A 27,468-nucleotide genomic window follows, 5' to 3' on the forward strand; every position below is an offset into this window, starting at 1 on the left:
TATTAACAATAAATGTAAAAAAAAAAAAAGCACACACTTTTTTTTTTTGTGGTGCCACTGTAATTGATCATTCTATTTTTCAGTTGCTGTATGATTACTTTATCTAAAAATCCCTTTTGTGGCCATCTCATGTACTCTGAAATGATTTGGACTGTATTCAACAGCTGTTTTCTTACATGTTTTCAGTTGAATCCTGTTCTCTTTATACTGGACAAAAGGAAACAAGAAACTTTGCAGTTTCATCATATATTCCTATGATTGACACAAACCTTACACAGTACATTACCACCTTGATGGCATAATAATAAAGTACTGCTATTCAATAACTTGTAGTTTGCAGTTGTTTAGACTGTGAACATGACAGGTACTAATAAACCCCTTTCAGTTCCACAGAGTTAAGAATTAGAGCACTGTATTAAAGATTTGTTGAAGTAGCCCAAGTAAGATTCATGTTTCTCAGGATTAAATACTAATGCCATATTACAGAAAATCCTTCAATTGAACTAAACTGAATTCATTGTTTTTACTGCTATCAGCAGTGTTTTTGTGGCCTATAGTTACTGAGAGATTCCCAGCAGTCTTGTTTACTGTACTCTTCACACTGGGACAGCCTCATTCATTACACAATACAGATTGAGGACTCATGAACTTCCATTTCCCCTTTTATCTCCGTTTCATCTCTGTGTATATTTCTCTAAAACGAACAGTAATAACATTAAACCGCTGATCAGACAAATTTGACTTCCTGTCCCAAACTGACATGAATTCTGGAAATTCAGAAGGGTGAATTCTGGTAAATTGGGCCTCGTTGTAAAAAAATGATTCCCCATACAAAGACAGCCAAAAGTCTGGATCCTTCTCACTGCTTCTGTTCAGGAAAATATCAAAAACCATTCAATAAAAAATAACCCACAAATCAGTTTCAGAATCAATAATTTAAGGCAAAAATGAGAATGAATAGCACATTTTCATAACTCAAATCATCTTGGCAAAAAATGTGTAACAAAGCAGTCATGTTTAAAAACTGAAATAATACATTAGTAAACCAAGAAATTCAAGATCCCAGAGTTTCACACTGTGAAGTGGCTAAAGATCATGGTACATAATCAAAAACAAAATAATGTTGATTTGTACAAGACCATAGCATGAAAGGTACTCGGTTAGTAGTCCGATAGATGCTAATCAATACCTTAACAAATGTTAAAATTCATTCATGGATTCATTCTATGTTGAAGTTCTTTTTCAGTCCACTAATCTTCCTTCCATTATTATAACTGTATGCAGTGGGTGTTTATATATATATATATATATATATATATAAAGATTAGATGGATTTGACTTTTTATCTCTTCTTTAAAAATTCACATTCTAGAGGACATGTAAAGATTCAAAATAAACAACATTTATGCACGTGATGAGAAAAACCGGGTAGCAGTAGATTCAGAATACTGTGGTAACGCATTCTGGAACTGATTAAGCTTGAACCGGTCCGGAAGAGAAAACACAAGCTTGACTGAATCTCTATTCAAAATAGGCACGCAATTACCGGGCGTCATTTTCTATAGAGCAACAATATTCCACTTTTGCCCTGATTTATAGTACAGTAGTACAATGCATACATTTCACTGAACAAAAAGCACACTCTTTGGACACGTCTTTAAGATGGCTTGTGTCATCCCAAAGGCACAGAATACCCCACAAATACAAAATATTTAAGGCTCATTTCTACACTGACATACAAAATGTCTTCTCATATACACCACTATACAAAGGCTTTCCTCATGAACAATTTTCCTATTATACAAATAATTCAAATGAAAAAATACTGTTTTAAGGAATGTAAATATACCAATGATACACAAGAGAATATGTACAACCAAACACGTTCATGTAAACAGAGAAACAAAAATCCTGAAACGAAAATGTAAACGATATGAAAACACTAAGTGCTTTCTTCTTCTGAACAACTCACTTATTTTATGCTGTACAGTAAGAAATTATAAATACATTAATCTCGCTTGCTCTTTGTGCAGGTAACACAAGTGTGACAGAAACAAACCAGAGATGCAAGGTAAATTAGTGGCACGCCAATAGTTTGTTAAATTAGTAGCTTCAATTCCCAGTGCATTGTGTTGCAAATACCACGTGTATCTGAAATTAATCTCATTTCAAGCAGTTGGTCTCACTAAAACAAATGTATAGCATCATTTACTATTACGTCACAGATGTAAACATTCGCTAAACAGCTGTTGATGTATGTACTTCCCTGCGAAAGAAAAACGCAGGACCTTTTTTTTTTTTTTTACTCAGTTTCTGTATTTTGAACAGAATCTGGTCATATGTCGGTCAGAACTCAGTTTAGTTACTGCATTTTGCTTTTGCACGGCAGTATAATGCAATAAATGCCAGACAGCAGTGCAACATATATTATGTTCAAAGCTGCATTGGTTTAAATCAAAACTCAGCATCAAGAGGGGTTCGGTCGGTCGATCTCCCGTGGCGGTTTGTGATCGAGCGCTGTTTATCTGTTATCTTTGGCAAAAGTGTGCATCATCCAGTTCACCTTGGTCTTCCAGCTCTCTCTCAGAGCTTCATTAAATTTCACTTTAAAGTTCTTCAGTGCTTCCTCCTCAGATTTCCCCAGTGCCAAAGAGTCCTGTAAGAACAAAGATAAAATGAAGGTGGAATTTCACCAGTGCTGAACATATTCTGAATCTGCCTAGTTATATTCATCATTCCTCGTGTATAAAACTTTCCGCAGATTTCATCCTAAAGTTAGATTTTGCTTACGCACAAAAGGTTTCAGATTTATAAAACCATGTGTATGGCAGAACCTTTATAAAACCCAGTCAGCAGAAGATCAACCCCGTCTCCTCCTCAGAATAGCCGTAAAGGGAGCTTACAACACCTGTTTTTTCTATGCATAACAAAATTTGCATTTAATTTCCATGCATAATCCTATCCGAGTGATACCATGTTTAACGGTACAAGACATTAGGAAAAAATGAGATATGGATGTGCCGTCACATTACATTGCTAAAAATCATTCAGTTGCCTATCCTTGCCTTGTTTTAGAAAATCTATCAAAATGATATAAAATACATTTCAGAGAAAGTTTTCAGGGAAGAGTTAATCTCACTGGCCAAATAGTATTTTTAATTGCTTTAAGCACATCAAATTTATGCAATTTTGCCTATAAGGTAAACATATATTTTAGGATGTTTATATATTTTTAAAGGAAACAGTGTAAATTATTGTCTGACTGACACTGACAAAGCATTAAAAAAAAAAAACGTGCATATCTTACGGTTTTCTTCAAATTCGAACTTTTGAATACAATGGTATTTTTCATAATATTGGGAAGACCACGAAAATGGTTATCATTAGGCTACTGTCTGTCTGTGCACGACACCAACAGCAGAGGTTGTACACGTGTCCGGTGTCATCGAACGTATTCAAACTGGCCAATGGACCATTCCACTGGCCAGTCGGATGGACCGCCGTCGGTGTATGAATGAGTGAGTGAATGGGTGAATGTGAGGCTATGTAAAGCGCTTTGGTGGCCATAGGTCTATGAAAGCGCTATATAAATGCAGTCCATTTACCATTTACCATTCCATCACCGAGTGAGTCCTTCGGTGTCGGTCATTATACCGTCTATGTTGCGAAGCCATCTGCTTATACGGAGTCAAGTGCGCATCATTGATCATTATTAGTGTGAAAATATTTTCTCAGAACATTAGTTCTGCTATTTAGAACACAATTTATCATGCCACAGGAAAAAATTATTCAAAAATTAAAAAAATGTTGTAACTTCTGGATAATGATTTCAAAAAAATTGAGAGTGGCATATGTGTAGGCTATATCAGATGTAAAACAGTTTAAATATTTGTCTTTATTCCGCTCACTCCAGTAAAAGAGTGCATACCATTCGGTGAGTACATATACGCCTAGTTTATCTTTTATAGATCCTGATATGTGCATGGAAAATTGCATACACCTTTCTAGGCTCATTTTGTGCATACGCAACGTTTATACATCAGGCCCTAGAACTTCTGTCGTCAGTCTGAAGGTTTGGCTACGCGAGTCTAAAAACTTGCTGACTTTGCTCACACAGGGTATAACTTCCCCCGCAAAATCCTTTGTGTCTTGTTACTACACTTGTGGTGTTCCCGCTCAGACAATTGCTTATAAATCTCTCCTTATGCTATGTTATTGCTAAATATTGGATTCAATCTTTTTATCAACACAGATGATTATTTATTTTTGGCACTGATTGATCTTAGGTCTCATTGATCTGAGCTTATTTTTAGGTGAACTGGCTTGAGTGAATTTTTTCACTCAAACTCTGAGGTGCATAAGCTCTGATCAATAAGGCCTATGATCAATCAGTGCCAAAATGAAGTATAAAACCTGTCCTAATTAAAAGAAAACAAGTTGAAGCAAATCAGCAATAGTATATACTCATAATGGAGGAGGAGTGATGATGAACCAGCTGTTAGCCGTTGCCTGTGCTGCATAGCATGTTCATTATTTTGGGGGCAAAGCAAAAAAAAAAAAGGGTGTTTGTTTGGGTGTCGATAAAAAATTTGTTTCAGTCTTATTCTAATAACAAATCTGATATATAAAATTGTCCCCTAGTTGTCCTCCCTTTAGATTTGATATTTCATGCTTCTAAAGGACTAGAGAAACGGCAAATATCAGCAATCTCACGAGTAATAAATAATAAACCGTCTGTCCTGAGGTAATTCTTACCTTTAGATACTGGATGTCTTTGGAAGAACTGAGTTCAGGGAGTCCTGCAGCTTTCATCAAGGTAAAAAGATTCACAAAAAGAGTCCCATTCCGGCAAAGAATCTTATAGGCTTGTTCGCAGCACTCACGGAACCTGGCAAAGAGAAGCACACATGAACACTTTTCTTTTTCAGTTCTGAATTTTACATATTCTCTTTTCCAACAAACCCTTCTATTTATTATCATCAGGTTACATATATATGTAATCTGCCTCAAGGTTATAAGCAGCCTTGTTTATAAAACATATGCACTGACCGTTCAAATTTCTCGCTGTTGTTGGTCCGTCCCTCCTGAATTACATGGACAAAGTCATATGTCAGAATGAAAGGCACACGTTCCCTGTTGATCCCGAATTTGCTCTTGAAGTTCCCCAAAAAGTGCCCAAAATCTATGTGGAATAACTGCAAATAATACAGAGAAAATATCATTCATAACTTACAAAATGATTTATTCAAAATGAAAAGACGATTATAAAATTGCAGCAACCCTTGATTATGTGAAATAGAATGAAAAGTGCAACCCATGTTAAGGCACTCATATGGATGGCTGGTGCCATCTTGTGATATAATTTATGATTACAGAGCACTTGTGAGTAGCGATACCACTTATTTTGTTTTCGATACGATACCGATACTTTCAAGGCCAGTATCACCGATACCGATACCTCTAAACTGAACTTTAAAATGTAAACATTTCTTAAATTATTGAATTACTAAGAGTAAAATGGGTAATGATACCCACTTAACATTATAGTCGAAAGGCATTTTAACATTTAATATGCCTTTATTGGAATTTATTAGATTATATTTTTGTTTACACATGGTTCAAATGTTTACTTGTAGTGGTAACCATGGAAATCTCCAAAATATTATAGGCCTAGTTGAACTATGGCCACTGTAGTAATGGTTCATTTTCATAAGGGACTGCCCAGTGACAGGCTGTTGCACCCATAAAATGCAACCTTTTTATTCTGACAGTGTATGATTTACATTAACATTAGTTACAGAATAGAACATCAGTATGAACTTTTAACATTTAATTTAAAAGAATTTAACTGCACAAACTATGTAGGCTACAATTTCAATTTGTTTATTGTGAAATAACTCCAACATATTATTTTTTTCTGTCTTCTGTTAAGCATTGTTCTGGGCTGCGTTTTCCAAAAGCATCAATGGTTTCTTATGATACTTTTGGGAAACGCAGCCCTGTTTGAATGCATTGTCGGCAGAGTGTGAACGCTCTCTGTGATTGATTGGTTATGACTTGCAGAATTTGCGTGTGTTCAGATGAGCAGGAAAATAGTTCTACTACACAATTATTCACTAACATAGGTCCAATTCAATGCATATTGTACACATTAAATTTCTTGTCAAATAAACAAAATTTGAAAACAAAAATAAATATTGATATTTTTATTTTTATTTGAGTTTCGATACTTTATATCGATACACCCATCCCTACTCGTGAGGCAATGAGTTCATTCTTACCTGACCCGTTTCCCTGATCATGATATTGTCACTGTGACGGTCCCCAATTCCCAGAACATATGTGGCTACACAGTAGCCTGCGCAGGAGAGGGTGAATTCCTCAATGGCTTGATCCAGTTTATCTCTGAAAAAAAGAGAGATAATAATATTTTAATTCATAACCCATTTTAATTCATTCCTGCTTCCTTCCTGTTTGGTAACCAATTAACACACACACATTGGGTTTCCATGTTTTCCATAGACATTATTCATACACTGTACAAACTATATTCTATCCCATAACCCCCTACCCCTAAACATACATGCATGCAAACATACATAATTAAAAACTTCAACATCATAGCAACTCACTATTCAACTCACTATCAACTAACATAAATGTATGTAAAATAAATGTAATAATTTATAAAAATGCATTATAAAAATAAATGTATTTGTTGTATGTATATCTATTTATCTATCTATCAATATATCTATCCTCACACACACACGCAGAGTCACAGAAGTCTTTAGCACTGTGTTAAACATTTTCAGCCTTGTTTCTGTCAGATAAAATTTCAGTCACTTTATGACTCAATCAAGACATTCAACGTTAATATGCTGGGTGAATATGTAACGTGTCTTCCTGTTGAGCCCTCTTTCCACATCAGCTCAGATTCCATAAGACGCAATACTAGTAAGACTTTCATGACCTTCTCATATCAGTAAAAAGTCATGCAATGGCGGCCTTTGATAACCATTACTTTGATAAAAGTAAATAAAGTTCCTCGTCAAGCCATCAAAAACTCACATCTTGTGCATTACTATGCAAGTAACACAATGACCTGTGGTTTTACTGTAGTCATGAAATTGTAAGAAAATCATGCAATAAATTAAAATAAAAAAATATGTGCAAGAAAAAAAACAAACATTTACAGGGTGTCTAGGGTTACATTTGTACCCTAGACACAGATACAGTAAATAGCTCAAGCTCATCAAATAATGCATTTTATTCCTTATGTCTCCCTTCGTTTCTTAAAGACAAAAATGTCCCATACTCTGATGTAAATAATTATTTATGTACTTACTGTACATTTACAGTAAGAGGACAACCAGTAAACAGAACTGGATATGTCCACAGGGCATATATCTGTTTCAGACATATATCTGTTTCTATAGTCTATCGCACTCTAGTTTCAGGAGTTCAAAAGGTCATGTATAAACAGGATACTTCAGAAAAAAAAATCATGCATGCATCATAGTGAGTTGCTGATTTTTTTTTTTTTTTTGGTTAGCCACATACACTTACCAACAGTAGCTTTGTTAGTTGCCTAAATATTAAAACATCACAGAAATTATGTAAAGTCAGTCACGTCCGCAAGTACACTATATAAATAAGTGCTGATGCCAAAGGTTAGTTTGACCCCAAAAAGACCCCCAACACTCAGACTTCTCTAAACCAGAGCATTCCAGTAAAGGTCATTTTTTTCCACATTCTTACAAGATATACAACTTGCAAAATGAGACTGTTACACAATGCAACAAGCTTTGTGGTTTCATCTTAGTGCTTAGCTTGTATCCTTAGCTGTTATTATCACAAAACAATATGCACATCAAGCCACTTTGGTGGAAAACACCTGCAGTAGAAACAGAATGCACAGTAAATTTACTCCAATGCTGCACCTTCTGCAACCAAACTGCATTTGATGTTACACTATAGTTTCATAGAAACCAAAAGGTCAAATGAGACAAGAGAGGTTTAACCTTCTAAGTGAGGTTTGAGAATAGAAAATGGCATGCACGGCTCCTGCAAATTCCACAAATTATGCAAAACTGGTCACTACGATACGCATAGTTGCAGCGGCTGTGGGACGGTGTAAGGTTAGAGGGTTTGCTGCTCACCCTGGGTTCTTCGATTTGAGCCAGTTGAGAAGAGCGTCCTTATTAAAGGCAGCAGTGGCTGCACTGTTGCTGTTGTTTCTCTGGATGTTTGCAATAGTGTCCGAGTTTTTCACCACCTCAATGAGACCCGTTTTATTCCCGGTTGACAGGCATCCGTAAGGCAGCATTCTGAGACCCAATAAATGAACATTAATGGAAAGTATTTATTGTAATGCAGTGTAGTGCCTAAAATATGTCAAAGTCTAAAAATGATATATACACACTATATATATATATATATATAGAAATAAATAAATATTTTGTAAGCGCTTATACATTGTATAACACCCAATGTTATGCAAATTTATCAGCTTGACGAAGTTAAAACAAAGTTAACTATACAAACCTGAGGTCAAGACCTTCTGTTTTCCATAGAACATCCATCAGCTGAATCATCTGAAGGGTTAGCATATCCTGCCTCAGATCTAAAAAACAGAGGGTCAAAGTGTTTTTCAATCACTAATTTACAAAAACAAAAATGAGAAGAATTTTTTAAAATGATGTATGTGCTTTGAAAGCAAGCATAAAATTAGGCAGCACGGCTCTATATCCATACCGTCTCCATTCTTGAAGATAATGCCCACAGTTTCATATTTGTCCTTGTACATCAGCCACAGCGGTTTCATCTTTGAGTCCATGAACTTACATTTGTCAGCGCTGAAACAAAAAAAAATATTAGCATCAAGAAAAAGCACACATTCACACATGGTTGCAAAATAGGCTCTTCGCTTTTTGGTAGCCGTTTGTACGTGACATGTATGCAACACATATGATCATTTAGTTGCATTACTGAATTAAAATGATTGAAATGATCAGTAATATTACATCATGTCGCAGATTCAGTTACAGCTTAGAAACCTGAAACAAACTATAAAATCTTAAAAATGCATGCGAGATTACCTGGAAAGAGCGTTATCATTAAATCTACGCAGCTAAATCACACGCCATCTGTGGCATGTTAAAGTGATAGTTCACTGTAATTCTGTCATCGTTTACTCACCCTCATTGTTCTAAACCTGTATAAGTTTCTTTCTTCTGTTGAACACAAAAGGAAATATTTTAAAGAATGTTGGTAACCAAAGAGTTGCTGGTTGCCATTGTCTTTGAAAACAAAAAAACTATGAAATTGAATGGGGATCAGAAACTGGTCTTCTTCAAAATATCTCCTATTGTGTACAACAGAAACTCTCAGGTTTAGAACAGTATGAGTGTGAGTAAATGATGACAGAATTTTGTTTTTGGGTGAACTATCCCTTTAACCAGAGAACTATAATTTATTTACAAGACCTGACACAACAACCTCTAAAAATCTCTTAAGACAACCCAGTAAAAATAATATGTTGATAATAATATCCTCCTGAGACCCAGAATTTTTTTTTTTTTAATTTAGTTTTTTTCCATGTCATCACATTGTTTAGAGCACAATAAACAAATAGGCAAATTAAATGTTGGGGTTTCAGGATTTTTTTTAACCAAAATTTGTATAAAGATGATTCTCAACTATGTTATGAAAGAAATAACGGAATGAATTGATGCACCATTTTACATTATGCAATATGTGGGTAAAATGGCCATAAATTAATATTCCCATTCAATGCAATGTATCTATACACTGTATCTAATTTGCACATTAATGTGTTCTTGGAGCAACATTTAATGAAAAAAGAAGTGTAATAATTGGAGTAATAATTGGCAACATTTTAATAATAATATCTAATATTTCATAGGAATATCGATGTATAACTTATTTCCATATTCACTTGTTGTGTCTCCCAAAATGCCTGATAAACATGATTTAAGTCCTGATGTCCTCTACAGTGGACACGTTTGAAATCAATGCCCTGTTCTGTAACAGAAAGTCATTTTTTTATTTGAAACCCCATAACGTTTTCCTGAGATGTTGTTTTATGAAATACAATTTGAAAAAGTAGTCCAATTTAAATTATAATTACAATATATTATCATATTTCTATAAGAATGCTACATTTGATCACTAAATTAATGTCAGACATTTTTAAAGACCAAGGAGAAGTTGTTTTTGTGGTGAAACCTTTTGTGGTGAAAAAAGAGATTTGGTGTCTCTGAAAAGTCCTGAATGTGCTCTTTACAGGACACCCAGGTTGTGTCATGTGACATGTATGATATCAGAGAAATTCACTAAAATATAATGTCCACTACAGTGGACAAAAGTCTATTCTTGGGTCCCAGGAGCATATGATGATAATCAATTTAAAATTAGATTTTATAATTATAGATACCAGTATCATATCATATCATATCTTCATTGCAGTGACTTAGACTATAAATTGTCATTATTAACATGCAACATATTTATAGAGAACAACGTGAATGGTACCAGAGTTCACACAGCATGATGCCTGGGTTGAGAGGGCAAACGACCTCAGAGAGCGCTTCCATGTACGTGTCCTGTTTGATGCACACTTTCATGTCCTCTGTAGTCTGTATTCTGGTCGCCTTCTGACTGCCTGATTTCACAAAGTCATTGAGAGCCTTCATCTTATTCAGAGCCTCGTTCTATAGGAGAAAGAGTAGACAATAAGTATATACTATGTAAATCCATATGAACACATCCATATGACTGAATTAAAGCATCTGCCATTTAACAGAAGTGTTATGATCAATATTTGGCATGTAAGAAAAAAAAAAACAGCTGCAAACTTTGAGCAGCATAGTGCAGTTCCCCTTCCTTCCAGTGGTTTGGCTATTATTAAACATTCAAATAAGAAATATTGTGCTGCTGCAAAGAAAAACGTATTCCAGCACCCCTTACTATTTTTATACATGTATATTTATGTGCTTGAAAGAACATGAGCTGTTTATTACAAGAAAAGGCACAACACAAAGTGACAATTACCAGAATGAGTAACTGAGAAAACAAGTCAAGTGCTAAGTTTGTGCCCCAAGTGTCAAAAAGGGCCCTGAGAATAAAAAGTTTTAGTTGTTTACATCTGGTCACAGCACGTGCGCTAGAGAAATTAATTCGCTTTTCATATAGGGTTATAGTGCAACAAACCTGCTTCATCAAGATCTTAATGTGATAGATGCACCCGCGACAGTATGCCTCCAGAATAAGTCCAAATCTCAAGCTGACTGAGGGCACATGCATTTCTGACCTTTAGAGAAAGCAAAATCAAAGCCTAAATTACACAGAAAGGAATGGGGGCGCATTGCTGTAGAGCACTATAAGAAGGTGGATTAATACCTGAGGTGCCAAAACAAGAAGTGACCTATTCTCTTGTTGGCCAGGGCTCTCTCTAGCAAGAAACGGGTCAAGTCGCAATCCAGGTAGGATTCATACTTCAGAACCTGAACCAGTTGCAAGAGGTACTGAAAGAGTTCATCATCACTGTTGAGAAAAAAACACACATGAGATGTAACTACATTTATTTTTAACAATCTGAAAAGAAATCACTTTTAACTCTTAATTATCAAATTAAGACACGGCTCAATTCACAAGACAACAGTAAATAAACTCTGAAAAAAAGAAACACCCCTTTTTCAGGATACTGTATTTTAAAGATACTTTTGTAAAATCCAAGTAAGCTTTACAGATCTATATTGGAAAGGGTTTAAAGAATGATTTTCATGCTTGTTCAATGAACCATAAACCGTTTTTGCACATGCACCTGTGGAACAGTCCTTTAGACACTAACAGTTTACAGGTCGAATTAAATGTCACAGTTCCAATGACTTAGGACACTAAAGAGACCCTTATTCTGATTCTGAAAAGCAGCAGAATACAGATGCCTGAATGAACATGCTATAGTCCTGCTGTAGGGAGACATGAGGGCTGCAGATGTGAAGAGAGCAATAAATGGCAATGTCACCTAAAGACAATGGAGACAGGATCACCCTTGCAGTGCCAAACCACGGCTGTGTCTGAAATCGCATACTCATACCCATGTTGCCCTTATTACGGGACCTACAGCGTCAGTTACGTTGCTTCACTGTTATTCACAAATTCTCACCCGTGGCCTCATGGGATAGTAAAATGTCCATATAACAAAACTATTTGTCCAATAGTAAAAACTGAACATGTCTGCTCAATTCAGCATGAGCCGAATGAGAGTCGCAGCAGAGATCAGCAGCAGCAGGAGTCAGATTTCATTTATCATGTGACGAGAGTGAGGCCAGCTGACTGACAAGACAATGGCGGAAGATTTGGTTTCAAGGTGAAATGTAAAAGCACCTATTTGGCAATATTGTGGATTTCAACCCAATGCTAATGGATAATGCAAACATAATCCTTAAGAATAATAAGCCCAACATTCAAGCAATTGTCGCTAATTCGAAAAATGCACACGGCCGCACTGGAATTCAAAAACTCCAAACTCCAACCCTGTGATACCGGCATAACCGGTGTTGTCACATGTAGATTAACCGGTGGGAAAATGTCCTCACTGTCACATCCCTACTGCAAGGGCCATTTGAATGCCTCTACAAATGTTAAAAGCAATATAAATAAAGACGTTTTTTCCTTCGATTTTCACATGTATGCAAGACAGAGACATGCTCTCTTTTTTTATAGCTCTCAAGAGAAGGTGATGATTAGAGAGGCAGTGCCACCCACCGTAAGTTCTTGAGGCAGCGGATGGTGAAGGAGCGGACATGAGGGTCAGGGAAACTGTAGTCTAGAAGTTCTAGAGCATGTAGAGCGGGCAATTCTTGCCATTTCCGTAACAAACCAACCATCTGGAGAAAAGAAAAAAAAATGCAGAGTGAGTGTACAACAGCCTCTCAATCCATAAAGTTTGAGAAAAACAAGCATTTTGGGTGGTGGTAAAGAATTAGCAAATCAATCCTGAGGCACCAAATCGAAATAATTTAACAAAAAAAAGAATTGTTTTTAATGTAATGTAATTTAATTTGGAAGTACTTTTCCTTTTTTATTTGCAAAAATGAACTTTTTAACAATGATGACATGAAATAAAAGGATAAATTCAGTTTTTATTGTGCTTTATAAATAAATGATTGATTATTCAATATTTTTATTTATTTATATTATTAATTATTTTGCTTTTTTGGAAACCTGTTTGAGAAAATGACTAAATTAAATTCATATAAAAACATATATATGGCACCTTTTATATGGTATTCCTTATATATTTAGATTTTTCTCTGGCTGAAAATAATCATATCCCAAGGAACCAGTGGTTCATCTTACCTGAGCCACGTCCTCGTGTTTGTTCCACTTAGTGATGAGGAGGAGTTTGGAGAGGCTCTCAGGGTATCGCTGCCTCACTTCCCCTCGTAACTTCCACAGAAGCTCCTTCTCATCCTCAAAGAACTCTGTGTAGTTTTTATTGTCTACAATCTCTCTCAGTTTCAGGTGCTGAAAGAAATGTCAATTTTGTTGGAGATTAAAGACTACTAAAGTAGGTTTAGCATCTCTAGCGCTATGAATAAATCATTGGAAAAAGTTCAATGCTTCAGCAAACCACAACTCCTCTTAACAGTGCTGTAGACATACAGGCCCTAATGTAGTAACCATTTCCCTTTCATGATAGATCTGCATAATTCGCCTCTAACAAACCAATGAATGCTATTTCTCACCTCTTCTTTTGTAGCAACAACCTTTTCACCATTCAGACCCAGTTCATTCAGCTGAAAATAATAGGAAGATAATGACTGAGCATTTGTACACTATTTTCATAAATTTACGTGTATATCATAAGACATTATGAGAAGAACACAACTATTGAGGAGAACCACAAAAAATAAATAAATCACCTTTTCGATTGGAGGATAATAAAGGGGGTGTTGTCTGATGTTGGGAAAGCGAATCAGGAGACCAGCCGTGCTGTCAGTGTTTGGATTTTTCTCCACAGTGTCCATAGGATTCAACAAATCACCTTTATCATCTGAAAATAAAAGTGATTGACATGTTTAGACCTAAACTGAGGTCCCTAGATCAAAAATAACTCATTCAAAATAAGGGAACTTGGACACAACCACTGATCTATATAGAATGAATTATATAGATCAGTAGACACCACTCTCAGCAATACTAGATTATCACTCCTGAGACTCTGTTCTGCAAAATCCCTAAAATATCTCAGTGACTGAAGGTCAAACCAAAAAAAGTAGCTGTAAATAACATGAGGTACTGTTCATTTTATTGTACCTGGGACTGATGGCCATGTGGACAGGGAAAATTCTCCAGTCTTCAGCTGGTCCTTGTAGTCAAACACCATCGTGTTAACCCAGGCCAAAGGGCAGTCCTGTGGAAAGAGTCATTTGGAGGTATATTAACCATATTGACATTGCACTTAACACCACAGTCATTTAATGTGGGAGAGGTGACACTGTCATCTAAAAAATGCAGTACACTAACGTTTCTGTTGTGGGAGGTGAACATTTAACTGACTAACCAAATATTCCAGTAACAGCAGCAGTGATTTCCAATATACCAATAACATAAATCTAATACTTCCTGTGTATGACTGTGAGTGTAGTACAGTTTGTAAGTTCAGTGCTGCTATTTGTGCAGAAGGACATTTCTGCATTCACTGAAGTATTTTTAGAAAGGGTTTGTGAAAGCTTAAGAAATCATGAAATTGTAAAGCCAATATAATGCTATGCAATATATTTGAGAAAATAATAATAATTTAGTCAAATATAAAAGGTAAAAGTAATATGGTTAAATAAATAACAGCTTGCTGCAAATAGCTGCCCATTTTAACAACATTTAACTAAAAAAAAAAAAAGTTTCAATTCCAATTCAATTATCAATGTATCAATTCAATGTTGCCTAAATCTACAGTGGCGGTATATATTAATACACGTTTTTAAATCTTAAACATGATTCAGAAGAAATTATTTTGAACTTTAGCAAATATATTTTAAAATAAGGATTATTATTGAAATCCAACATCTACATGTAAATATTCAGTCAAAATCTAGAAATAATTATAAGGTAAAAAGAATCTAAATATTGAAATCAATATGGCTTAAATCTAGTAACAGCAGATATAAATACACTTTTAAACTGTGATTCTGAAGAAGTTTTTTATAATAAATTTGTAAAAATTAATTTATGATTCATAATAAATTGTAGAATAATTAAAAATAGTACTTTATAAAAATATCCTATCCCATGTACATGTGAATATTTTGTCAAAATCTAGAGACAAATAATTTGTTGATACATACATTTCTAAGCCATAAAATTCATCAGCCAAACATAACACATTTCAAACTCAAGATGGTCAAACATTTGTTTCCGTCAGAACTTGTACAATGCGAGAATAACAGAAGGAGACATTTTTTTCTCTTCATGTGTTAAACCCATGTGGACGACTTCTCTAGTTCGCAGAAAGAGAAGTAACACTGAAAGCAGAAGTGGATGCGTTGGCGTTGAGCCATGGCAGCCCACCACCATATACACACAAACACACACACACACACACACACTTTGACACCTGGGAATTTCAACACTGCGCCTGCATTTGACGATGCACGCTATCTTTCAGAAAACAGGCCACGAAGAGACGGGCTGATGAGTTCTGATTTGACATCAACTAGCTGCTCTGTCCTAACGTTTAACTTGGGTTACTCACATTAAGCATGAAATGGACCACAACATTCTGTCATAAGGGTTTAAATAATATTGCATCCTGCTGATTATACTAGCAATGATGTGTATGTGCAATTGACTTGGAAACAACATTCACTGGGAACGTGTTCGGCATCCATGCATGTCAAACACTCCAAGTATAGCATCTGTTATGTGTCTCATCTCTCGTCAGTCAGCCTGTTGGTTGCTAAGTGACTCGTTTTCTGTTGAAATGAACTGAAACATACCGCTCTTTTGTTTTTCTTCTTGGTAGGACGCTTCTTGGTCTTCTCGATGACGCCATAGAGGGCAAAGCAGAGGCGGCTCATGCGAGGCAGGTCACTCACGTTGATGTCGAACACTAATTTCTGGTCCCATACAGGATCAGAGCAAACGCAGACCTCATTACTGGTCACCACTTTGCACAGGAGCTCACTGCCATGGTAGAGCCCAGCCTGAACCACCAGCTGAGAGAAAGATAATGATTGCAGAGCAGGAAATTAGTCTCAAATCGCCTAAAGAGTACAGTTTTAAGGAAAGGGAACTTCCTTTCAATGTTTTTAATGAAAGAATGTATGAATGAATGTAGTGAGTTATGAGGAAGTAAATGAGTGTCTGGCAAGAAAAGCAAGTTAGGGAGAGCAACTTGTTACACAGCTCAGTTGTCACAAGGAATATGTTTTCTCTGGCAGTGGTTTCGTTTGTTTGGTTGTTTGTTTGAAAAAACAAGTTCAAAACCCTCTTAAATGAACTATAATTTATACTTATAACAATTTAACGTTTGTGAACTCTATCTTCCAAACTTAAACTTTACAAAATGATCATATTTTTAATATAGATGTTGGGTAAACAAATAACCACAAAAAAAAAAAAAAAAAAAAAAAAATCATCACACTGTCAACTACATAGTAAATAATAAATGCTGTCACACACGTCAAGCTGTCACGCGTTTGAATTTTATTCAACAGCTTGTTCGGTTTTATATTATTTTTGCTGTTTTATGGATTATTTTGTCCTTTACAACTATTGTATTTAATGGCAGTCCCATTGACAGAAATTAAAACTTAAAAAAAAAAAAAATTCTAAGAAATATAGGTAGTAAAAGTGACAACAAGTCCCTGTCTTTCCTATCTCTGTACCAGAAGCCCAGAAGTTTAGAACGTAATCCTTATCCATTTAGCTCAGTCATAACCGCGTTTAAAAGCCACCACAGTTTTCACTTACTACAGCAGGGCACAAATAAAATGTCTGAATGCTTCCTTTAAAACTGAAACAGAAAATATGCCAGAGAACAAAACTTACAAAGGTGCTAAAACAAATCTCGATTCAGAGCTCTTTGGCAAGAGACAAGCAAAAATTGGCGAAAAATAACTACTGAGAAGAAAGCAAACAGAATACAAAAAAAAAAAAAAAAAAACAAGAGCACAATGAGCGCGGCAGAGAAATGTTGATACGCATCAATTCAAAAGTCTGAACTTATTCTTACATTGATGAAAGCCAGAATTTCTTTATTAAACGGTTTTCTTTGAAAACAAATTACAGCACATGCTGGTTTTTACTTGGAAAAATGCCCTGTCATGCAAATGCATTTAACATTATACACAAATGCAATAATTGCGCCTCAGGCTAGATTGAAAAAAAAATAAAAATCTAACCAGCCTACATGCTTTTCTCATGAATATTTTAAAATAGAAACAACCGTCCAATGTCTGTTGACTTCTCTGACTAGCAAAAAGGAGATGCAAGTGGTGAACATAAGCAACAGTGCTGGCCTTTTCTAAGAATCTAGGCCCAAGAGAGAGAGCCGTAAAGCCAGATAGTCACTCCCCACTTCCTGTTTTGATGTTTCACTTAACCGCTTCTGATGAATTATGGGAAATATGTGGTCAGGGTCACATGACCACAGTGTTCATGATTTCACCCCTCACTACCTGCCACAGTTGAGATGCTAAACAACATAATGTGCATCCCACAAACAATATACAAATGCAGACAAACAAACAAACAAACAAGCAGTTTTACCTTCATGCCCTCATCCGCATTCACTCGGCTACCGTGTAGAAGGTATATATAGAAAGGCTCCTGGATAGACCACAGCGAAGATGTATTTTGCTGTTGAGAAGAAAATATACACAGTACTTCATTTTAAACGCATATTTTTTTTCGTCATTTCTTCGTATTTTTATTGCAAACTAAAAATCTAGTGTGTGAGGAACGTCTGTGTACGCCTTTCAGCATGCTTAACAGTTACAGAGAAAACAAAACCAAAAGAAGGAGGAACTAACATGTGTGTGAATCCAATGTTGCGAATGTAAACCAAGCAGTGAATTTGGTTCAGTATCACTCTTTCATCTAATATCAGAATATCATATACATCAGGCAAACCACAGGACAAACGTACTTAGTAGTGTTGAGGAAATTGATTTGAAACTGTAGATAGCAAATTTAAATTGTTAGCTACACTACAAACTGCTAACAAATTGTAGACTATATTGAAGATATTTTAGGGGGCAATATCTTTATAAATACATAACTTGAATAATACAGGCTACAATTTATTTTTTCAACCAAGGCAAGGCAACTTCATTTAAAGTCAATTTCAATTAAATCTCCAAATGAACTAATTCACTACAAAGAATCATAGTTCCCAAAACAACATGACAAAAAATAGCAATGAAGCATTTTGTCACCCTTCACCCTTTATTGTTTGAAAATGTCAACATCCACTCACAAGAAAAATAACTATTTTACGAGGTGGCATTTCGAATATGTATGATGTAATGTGTATGAAAACGTACAAAGTTTTGAAAAAACGTAACCATGAAGGTCCACACCTAAATCTAATCTAAATTTCTTACGAATTGCCATATTAGTGTGAAAATGTTTTAAAACAGATGAGCTTTTGTCATGCTGACGAAATATTCAGTTTTGCTAAATTTAATTATTTACTTTTTTTTATTTTTATGGAAGCTTATACAACTAGGACAGATAAACATTTATGCTCCATCTCATTAATTCAAAGCACTTCCATGAAGGGGTCACAGATGTCCAAAAATGTACCATGGGTAAATGATTTCAAGCATGTCGCACTGCAAACCGAGTTCACAGAGGTTGAAGTCTACAACACAAGCGAACAAGAAGAAACCTGACAAGTAGTTCCTCTGTTAATAACAGATCGTGTTCCGGTGTAAAAGTGCCATCTCACCCTTTTCAGAGGCAGCGGGGGCGGTTTGGACTGAGCACGGCTTCTGGACACCTGATTATTGAGGCCACCCTGTTCCTCCTGGTACTTGATGATGGCTGAATGATGCACCACAGTCAGATGTGGTGTAAGACCTCCGTGCAAACATGTGAAAATATACTGCGTGTGAAAAAAAAAAAAAAAAAGAGACCATAAAATAAAGAAAAAAAGAGCTCATTTGCTCAAGACACGCTGTGTTATGGGACAAACAGGTACAAATCATGCCCTAAATCCATCTTCTTCCCATAATTTCTTGTCATCTCTCCACTTTCACAATCAATATAATGACAAAAACTCCCAAAAACTGAATGACGTAGAGCAAGCAAACACATAGATAGATGGAAAGGGACTGAAATGGCAGCCGAGGTACAGATGGTTTTATCAGTTCCTGTTTTCCAAAATGTAGACTATAAAGACTGGACCAGATCCAGTACTCCTCGACTAATCATCGTCAGATCCTGCGGCCTGTTCATTTAGGTAGCGTAATGCAGCTGAAATCACATTATCCTCAACGTAGTTGATGTTTTGAAGGCTGGTAGAGATGTATGACTCATCTTTGCAGGTACAAGCAGTTTCTAAATCAACAACTGTTTCAGAGCCGTTAAGTTCTACGATGAATTCAAATCATGGTCTCTTTACATTGCAGCAAAATTAAATAAAACTCGCAAAACAACAAGACAAGATATAAAAAGACATGAAGCAGACATCAGTGAGAGCTGGGTTGTATGTGCTCGTCTGGGGCCGGCTGCAACTTAGAACTTACGCATTACTAAATATTTTTGAGTTGCACCATTAAACTTAGTTTTAATATTATATTATATTAATATATATTTATGGAAGCCTCCTATCAGGAGTAACGGTTAGAATAAAATAGCAGACTGACGGAACTGCATCAATAAGCTCTTGTTTTCAGACTTCAATTCTTTAGTCATATAGATAACGCTGACATTTACACTCACTTATATTTAAGAGAAAGAACATTATGTGAATAGATAACTTTGTTAACTGCTCTTCAACATGAACCGGTCCGTGTTGAGCATGTCAAATAAAATCAGTCATAATAAATAAATGTAATTTCTTATGTTTTTGTATCAGTATATATATATTGATTGATACTTATTAATTTCAAATACAGTTTCTGAATGTTCTTTACATCTAAAATGAATGTTTGTTTTATCCATCCTATTTATAGTATTTATTTATTCGTTTTAACTCTTGTTCTTAATCATCTTGTGTATCTATTTGTTAATCATATGGTGAGGCAAGGGTTAATTTTAAGAAAATGGTATGTTCCAATTATCAAGCGGTTCAGCCACCATTAGTGGAAGGGAGGATTGAAGGACGGATCATGGTATTAGAGATTTAAACTAGGTTATTGAAGCGTTGTCTGAGCGCACCGAAACTCTGTCCTCAGATGCAGAGGAGAGTTTGTATTGTTTTAGTACACAGCAGGTCTAGTTTTTAGACTGTTTTAATTGATAACCTGGTTTTATTTCTCTTAACCATATTTTTTTCCACATTTTGCACATCCGCTTTAATAAACACCTTTTTGGACTACAAAATCGCTCCCGTTTTTACATCATGGTGTGATTCTCCTTAGTGACCACTCGGGTCCCTATCACATACCTGTTATGTTATTCATGATTAAGTAGTATCGTATTTAAATGGCAACATATTTTTTTCCCCATCAGTTAAAAAAGGCAAAAAAAGTTAGAATGAAAAATAAAAATAAATTCAGAGCATTTAAACAGCATCTGTTATCGTATTTGAAGGCTGCTATTGGATCACTGAGGGTAAGCACCATATTATGCGACTACGCATTACTTTACAGAGAGCTTACGACCTACTTGCTATGTTCTTCCTTAAAGTCCCCCTGTGGTTAAAATCAAGCTTTTAATGTTGTTTATATGTCTGTGGTGTTTTTTATTATGCTTTAAGACATATAAATGGCAATATGCTGGTGTTTCTGACGTCACAAACTACCTTGCAACCAATCACGTCAATGTGTGGATCTCTGAGCTCGTGTGATTGACTGGAGGCGGGGCTAATTTGCATCTGCATAGAACCGCGTATACTAAATGAATCAAGTATGTAGTTACAGACAAGCTATTTTAAGGCATGAATACATTTTTTTTTCAAGGAAAAAACTTTTAAATATGTCATTTTGGTGATCAAAGATGAGTTTTAAGTAGAGCTGCACGGATTCAACCCCCCACGCGATCTTAATCCTGCATTTCTACGATTCTGCCAATGATATTCAACAAGATAACGCGCTAAGGGTGGAAAGGATCGCACTAGATTCGGTTCGGCACGCATGTGATTCGCGGATTAACAGCTAAATTTAACCATCATAGGAGTGAAATTTTATCATTTAGACGTGTATTGTCTTGCCAAAACCGGGACTTGCGCGTTATCTGTGCGCACAGCCCCCAGCCACACACACTCGAAGCGCACACACACAGAGAGAGAGAGTGAGAGAGTGAGAGAGAGAGAGAGTGAGAGTGAGAGAGTGAGAGAGAGAGAGAGAGAGAGAGAGAGAGAGAGAGAGAGAGAGTCGCGTGTCAGACAGCGTAGATCTTTAAAATAATAAAGCTTTTCAGAATCGTGAGATATTCGTGATCTTTATTCCAAGCAAAAAAATTGTGATTCTCATTTTAACCAGAATCGTGCAGCTCTAGTTTTAAGGGATAAAATTATTGACTACAGGGGGACTTAAAGAACAAATGGTGCAACTGAATAAAAACTACAGAGTTAGTTACAAGCTAGCTAGTAGTTACTAGGCCTCTAATGTGGACTTTGCATTCCAATTTAAGTAAGAAGTTACGAATGGCAACAACCCTACCCTGAAGTCTGAAAGTGTGGTGCTTTCATACGAATTTTAAAGACAATGTAACTGTGAAGTCGAGAAGATGTTGATTTTCAAAGACTTACTTTAAACTGGCAGAGTGGATATGTTCCATAAATGAACTCCAATCTCCCATTAACCTGAAGAGTGTAGTCCTCTGGCTTCTCCTGCTTTGCCGATCGAAACACAGTGGACTTCTTTCTCAGGGCGTTCCGTTTCAGAACCATCGGCAGGTCATGTGGATCTTGCTGGAGAACGAAGCTCTCCTACAAATGAAAAATATGAAATGCATTCAATTAGAAGTTATACTCAAGTTCAGCGTTTCTCAGAAAACTCCCTGAAAAGTGATTCAAGTGAGCGTCCACTCCAGAAATCTGGGTTCCAGAAGAAATTTGCCTATTCATTTTCTTTGCCTATATCTTTTTAAACATTGATAATAATAATAGGAAATGTTTATTGAACAGCACATCAGTATATTAGAATGATTTCTGAAGGATCGTGTGATACTGAAGACTGGAGTAATGATGCTGAAAATTTAGCTTTGCAACACAGAAATAAATTACATTTCAAAATCTATTAAACCAGAAAACAGATATTTTAAATTGTAATAATATTTAGCAATATTACTGTTTTTACTGTATTTTTGATTAAATAAATGCAGTTTTGGTGAGCATAAGAGACTTACCAACCCCAAACTTTTGAACGGTAATATGTGATTTTAAAAATGAATACAATAAGAGATAGTTCACTTAAAAATGAAAATTCTGAAAAATAATTTACTCACTCACAAGTTGTTCCAAACCTGTATGAGTTTCTTTCTTCTGTTGAACACAAAATAAGCTATTTTAAAGAATGTTGGTAATCAAACAGTTGGATTACCAATAGTTGGCAGTCAATGGGGTCCATCAACTGTCTGGTTACCAACATTCTTCAAAATAGCTTCTTTAGTGTTCAACAGAAGAAAGAATCTCATACAGGTTTGGATCAACATGAGGGTGAGTAAATGATGACAGAATTTTTATTTTTGGGTGAACTATCCCTTTAATATACAAAAAAACTGAGAATGCAGGACTGCCAAGTTGATTGAGAGTGTGGGGAGACTATATGTTTTGATGGGAGTGGGTGGTCATGGTTGCCATGATCCTCATTTCCATGGTAACAGGGACTTCTCTAGGGTCTGTGAACAGTTTGTGTTATGAAAGCGGTCCTTGGTTCAAAAAAGTTGGAGAAAACATGCTCTAGATATAGTAAAAACGAAGAAAAGGTGCACTCACAATAGTGTGATTAATTACTCATAAAGCAATTGTTTTTCTCTGCAAATGCGATGTCGAAACAGTCTGGCTTTTGATCCATGCCATTGATTATAAAAACAAGTGTTGCTGGAGTTTTTTTTTTGCACGCTTCAGTTCAGACTCATTACAAAGTTAAAGATCATAGGTACATAACATTCACGTTGAGTGGGTGGGGGATTGACAGGCAACACAACACATATAAATACTATCAAAGGCCTCACTCTGGAAAACTGGGTCAGTGAGACCCATGTGTGCCTGTAGAAGCTGCAGTGACATCATCACCGTGTCAAATGTCTCCTGACTGTTACGATTTGTGAAATCAAAGGCAGAAAATATGTCAGTCTAAAATTAGACTTTTGCATGTTTTGCATGTGAGGATTAAATAGTCAATGGCTACATAACATGCTCAATTTTACATTATCAACACAAGCAGAAAGAAGCTAAATAGAATTATACTGAAGAAATGAATAATCCAAAGGTTAAATTGTAGCATAAAACAATTGTATATGCCATGTAAAATATGACTACACTCACCTCACTGCCCTCAAACTTCACATTGACAAGGATCTTTTTAACACTGCGTGATTTCCCAGATTGTGCCACTATAGAGCATGGCTCCAAGTCACATGGGAAGTTGTACTCTATCCACTGATACCATGGCAACATCTGGCGCACCTGAGCACGCTCTTCACAAAACACCCTCATTTTTGTTCGGAATTCATTCACCTCGTGGTTCTTTTGGGAGTCAAATTCATGATGACCTGTGGAGACAAGGTTTTTAGCAAGTTAGAATAAAGTCAGAAAGCTAAAACTGTGCGGACACCATTTGATTTTGAATTCCGAAAGTAATTGCAACAAATAATAAAACTACCATAGAGTGAGACCTCTCTGCGACACACAAAAAAAAAGGGTTGCAAATCTGCTCTGAAAGTGTTGTAGAAAAAAACAGCAGGGAGGAACAATGCTAAATGCAAAGAATAAAACCCACAAATCATAGAATCATGTGTATTCAGCAAAGCAAAATAAAAGGGCTTAAAATGACTTTTAAAAGAGAGAAGAAAATACTTCCCATATTTTGTTGGCACCGAGTCCAATGAAACTCTGTGGTATTTTTGAGAAAATTCATGTAACACTTGGTAGTAGCTAGTTGAATTAGGCAGAAGGAAACACGACAAATTGTGTGACACATCCTTATTCTTAAAATCATTAACAAAACCACCCAAGGTAAGAAAATATAAACAGGGAAATGATCGAAATCAGGAGATCTTTAGAAACCAGACGTTCCAAATAAGCCTGTCATGCTCATAAATTTAAAGAAACACAAATTCTTCTTAATTGCTGGACAGCTGCCAAAACCACATCATTCTGCTGCAGTGCTGAGTAAAGTCAAAGATGAGATCAGATGAGGACCAGTGTAACACAAACCTTTCCCTATAAGCAGACTGATCTGGGTGGTGATGAGCTTCTCCACTCTGTCTCCCTCCCGGGCCACCAGCCTGAGAATTGGCAAGAACGGCCGGACGTCACACAGGCGACGCTGCTCGTCTTCCAGCTCCTCCCGCTCTGCAGTCATGTTGATGCAGGTAAAGACGTAGGCATCCGGATCACTTAGGGCACTGAACAGAGGCTCGTTCTTGGCATTCTTCCACACCATCTAAGACACAAATCAAGACTTTAATGTGTTCAATGGGTCTGACTACAGTCGGTTCATATAATTTTATTGCAGAGCATCTAATAGCAGCATATGCTGTGTATACTGGTAGGCTTCCTGACCAGCAAGACTTCCTTAGTCAACCAGCTTCACAAGAACAAACATGCATTTTAGGATGGCGAACATCATGCCTACAGTGGTCTACAGCTAAACCAGCACAGAAATAGTTTGTTAAGCAGAGAAGTGTTCAACTTGTCAATAGTGACTTATGTTTTACTAAGCATATTGATTATATCATTGTGTGCTAACTCATTTGTTCAAACCAATACTTTTGTGTTCTTGAAATGTCCTGCAATGTGACATATTACACTAAAACTGACTAAAAGTATTTAAAGAGCATATAGGTGCAGTTTTATGACCTCTTATTAAAGAAGTTGTCTATTCAACATTTACTCACCCTCATGAACAAATCAAAAGATTCATTCATAAATTGGACATTGCTAGGTCTCTCATGAACTTCCAAGGAGCTTTAGGGCGAATGTTATGATTTTTTTTTTTTTTTTATGAATAATGATTTCAATTTTGTTATTTAATCTATTGTAAGACTTGTACGGAGCACATTTGTGATGTATTTTTTGTCCTTTTTTAGCCTAAAATCTTGACGTTAATTTAAAAAGTCCATGTTATTTGTCAGCTACCCGTGTTCTATTACTTCCATGTCTACAAACTTGCATTTTTAGTGTTTACATTTGGTCAGAAGGTCTCCTCACCTTCTTGACTGCACTAATGGTGTCACTGCATGCTACGGGAAAGTTGAGGTAGATCCCAGTGGGGAGGAGGAACTCCATGTTGACCTGTTGCCGACCCTCCCACACATCCTGCATGCCGTAGACCCCCGGCGGCATGATGCAGGAAACTCATCTACTGCTAAACACAGATAGGCACTTTAACACAGATCAAGTCAGAAAAAACTAAACATGCATGAAATGTTTACTAGCTGTTACAACCCACTGAACCAGTTGCACAGAGGCAGGGAGTGACCTCAAGACGTTTCATTAATATTCAGAGAGAAGAGAGAGAAAGCGTGTAACATATGCTGCATAATAAATAATTATTAAGACACTTTACTTGTAAATTTGTAGCACAAGCCCACTAAAAATATAGTATATAATGTTTAATATCACTTTATCATGGTTAGTAGCAATCCAATGCGAAAGTAAAAGAGTAAATAACTGAATAATTTTAAATAGATAAAATGTAATGGCACAGAATTGTTTCTATGATCAATACAACTTCAATTTCTCAAATTGTTGTAACACTAGGCCTATACGTCAAGAAATAATATTAATATACTGTGAAAAGAGAAGTATAAATATACTGCATTACAAAATATTTAAATATGCAGCATATGAGATTTTATTTAGAATATATTATTTTTGAGGCTCATGTTCTACAAATTTAAAGTTTATAATGTCTTAATTAGCATTATATTTATACTTTTTCTCTTCTCACACAACGTCTTATATTTTTATACAATATGCTAAATACCACTGTAACGTGATATGTATGAACCCAATGACCTGCTTAAGGAAAAGAAAACAGTGCATACAGTACTACAGTACTCCAGTAATCCAGTCAAAGTAAACAGTACTATTTTGTAAATACAGACAGTTCCTTTTTTGCATATTAATTCATATGTGCAAAAATAAAAAATGAACTTAGAGCAGATTTCAAATGCATGAAATCATAAACAGAGGCATGATGTTCCTCACATGAGATTTTATATTAATCAATATGTAATATCATATATGCTGTGCATGTGTCTTTAGCACACACTGCAGCTCTGTGATGAATTGTCAGACTGTCTAGGATTACAAAGCCGGCTGGAGGGCCAATATCCGAGAACGTGGCGCACATCATCTCACATTTACATAGCAATTTCACAAATTGTATCTTCTATTTTGCACTATGAGTCTGTCGATAATATATGCTGTATATAAAGTCGTAGCGACAATTAAATCACATTATTTACGATTCATTTTAAAATGGCAGGTGTCAACACATCTTTGCGTAAGCCACCACGAATAAGCCTCGTTTCAAACTCTCGTCTCGTGATCGGAAACATGAGACAAAATATGACAGCGTGAACTTACCTTTAAGCGTCACCGGTGGTTCATTTCTCCATCTTCAGAATCAGCGATGCTCCTTTACTTTGACATTGAAAATTGATATCTTCCCGGGGCGTGAATTTCGGTCAAGACGCCAGTATTTGAATGGCGCGAAATGACAGCAGAAGTGTTGATAATTCTTTAGTGATTGGAGGTGGTAAAGTGGCAGTCTGCTCTGCGCGTTGAGCAGCGCGTTCCTAACTCGTAGGGATCATCGACATAGTTGTGTAGTGTCTCTCTTCCTCTTTCTCGCGCTATCTTGCTCCCTCCCTCTCTCTCTATCTCTTTCGTTCTCTCTCTCTCTCCCTTGTTGTCATGCACGGCATACTACTGATAATAAATAATGTCTGCGTGTCATACAAATCCTTCATTCCGAGAGAAATGGACCAAAGGTGTGTTGGGAGAAAGCACAGTATAACATTACATCATTTTTTTAAAACGATTTACGACCTAAATTAGCATTTTCTTCATTACATTAAAAAAAAAGTATGATT

General features: G+C 36.0%; 1 protein-coding gene across 2 annotated transcripts; it reads right to left on the reverse strand.

The window, feature by feature from the left end:
- Positions 1-1,552: 1,552 nt before the first annotated feature.
- pik3cd (phosphatidylinositol-4,5-bisphosphate 3-kinase, catalytic subunit delta) lies at positions 1,553-27,267 on the reverse strand. 2 transcript variants are annotated; one of them, XM_079848824.1, is made up of 23 exons: positions 26,960-27,267; positions 25,577-25,733; positions 24,581-24,809; positions 23,690-23,916; positions 21,950-22,129; positions 18,983-19,138; positions 17,800-17,889; positions 16,026-16,244; positions 14,347-14,443; positions 13,953-14,083; positions 13,776-13,826; positions 13,387-13,554; positions 12,793-12,914; positions 11,425-11,568; positions 11,236-11,335; positions 10,558-10,736; positions 8,758-8,858; positions 8,548-8,626; positions 8,163-8,330; positions 6,282-6,405; positions 5,050-5,195; positions 4,756-4,888; positions 1,553-2,656 (listed from the first exon to the last, which is right to left on the reverse strand). In XM_079848824.1, exons 2-23 carry the CDS (start codon positions 25,709-25,711, stop codon positions 2,522-2,524), a joined length of 3,114 nt encoding a protein of 1,037 aa, XP_079704950.1. In that variant the 5' UTR covers positions 25,712-25,733; positions 26,960-27,267; the 3' UTR covers positions 1,553-2,521. The 2 variants fall into 2 exon arrangements, with proteins under 2 accessions (XP_079704950.1, XP_079704951.1); XM_079848825.1 differs by having other exon boundaries at positions 25,577-25,730; positions 26,960-27,203.
- Between the last annotated feature and the right edge of the window lie 201 nt (positions 27,268-27,468).

Source organism: Squalius cephalus (genome assembly GCF_949319135.1).
Source record: "Squalius cephalus genome assembly, chromosome: 18".
In the NCBI taxonomy this organism is placed as follows: domain Eukaryota; kingdom Metazoa; phylum Chordata; class Actinopteri; order Cypriniformes; family Leuciscidae; genus Squalius; species Squalius cephalus.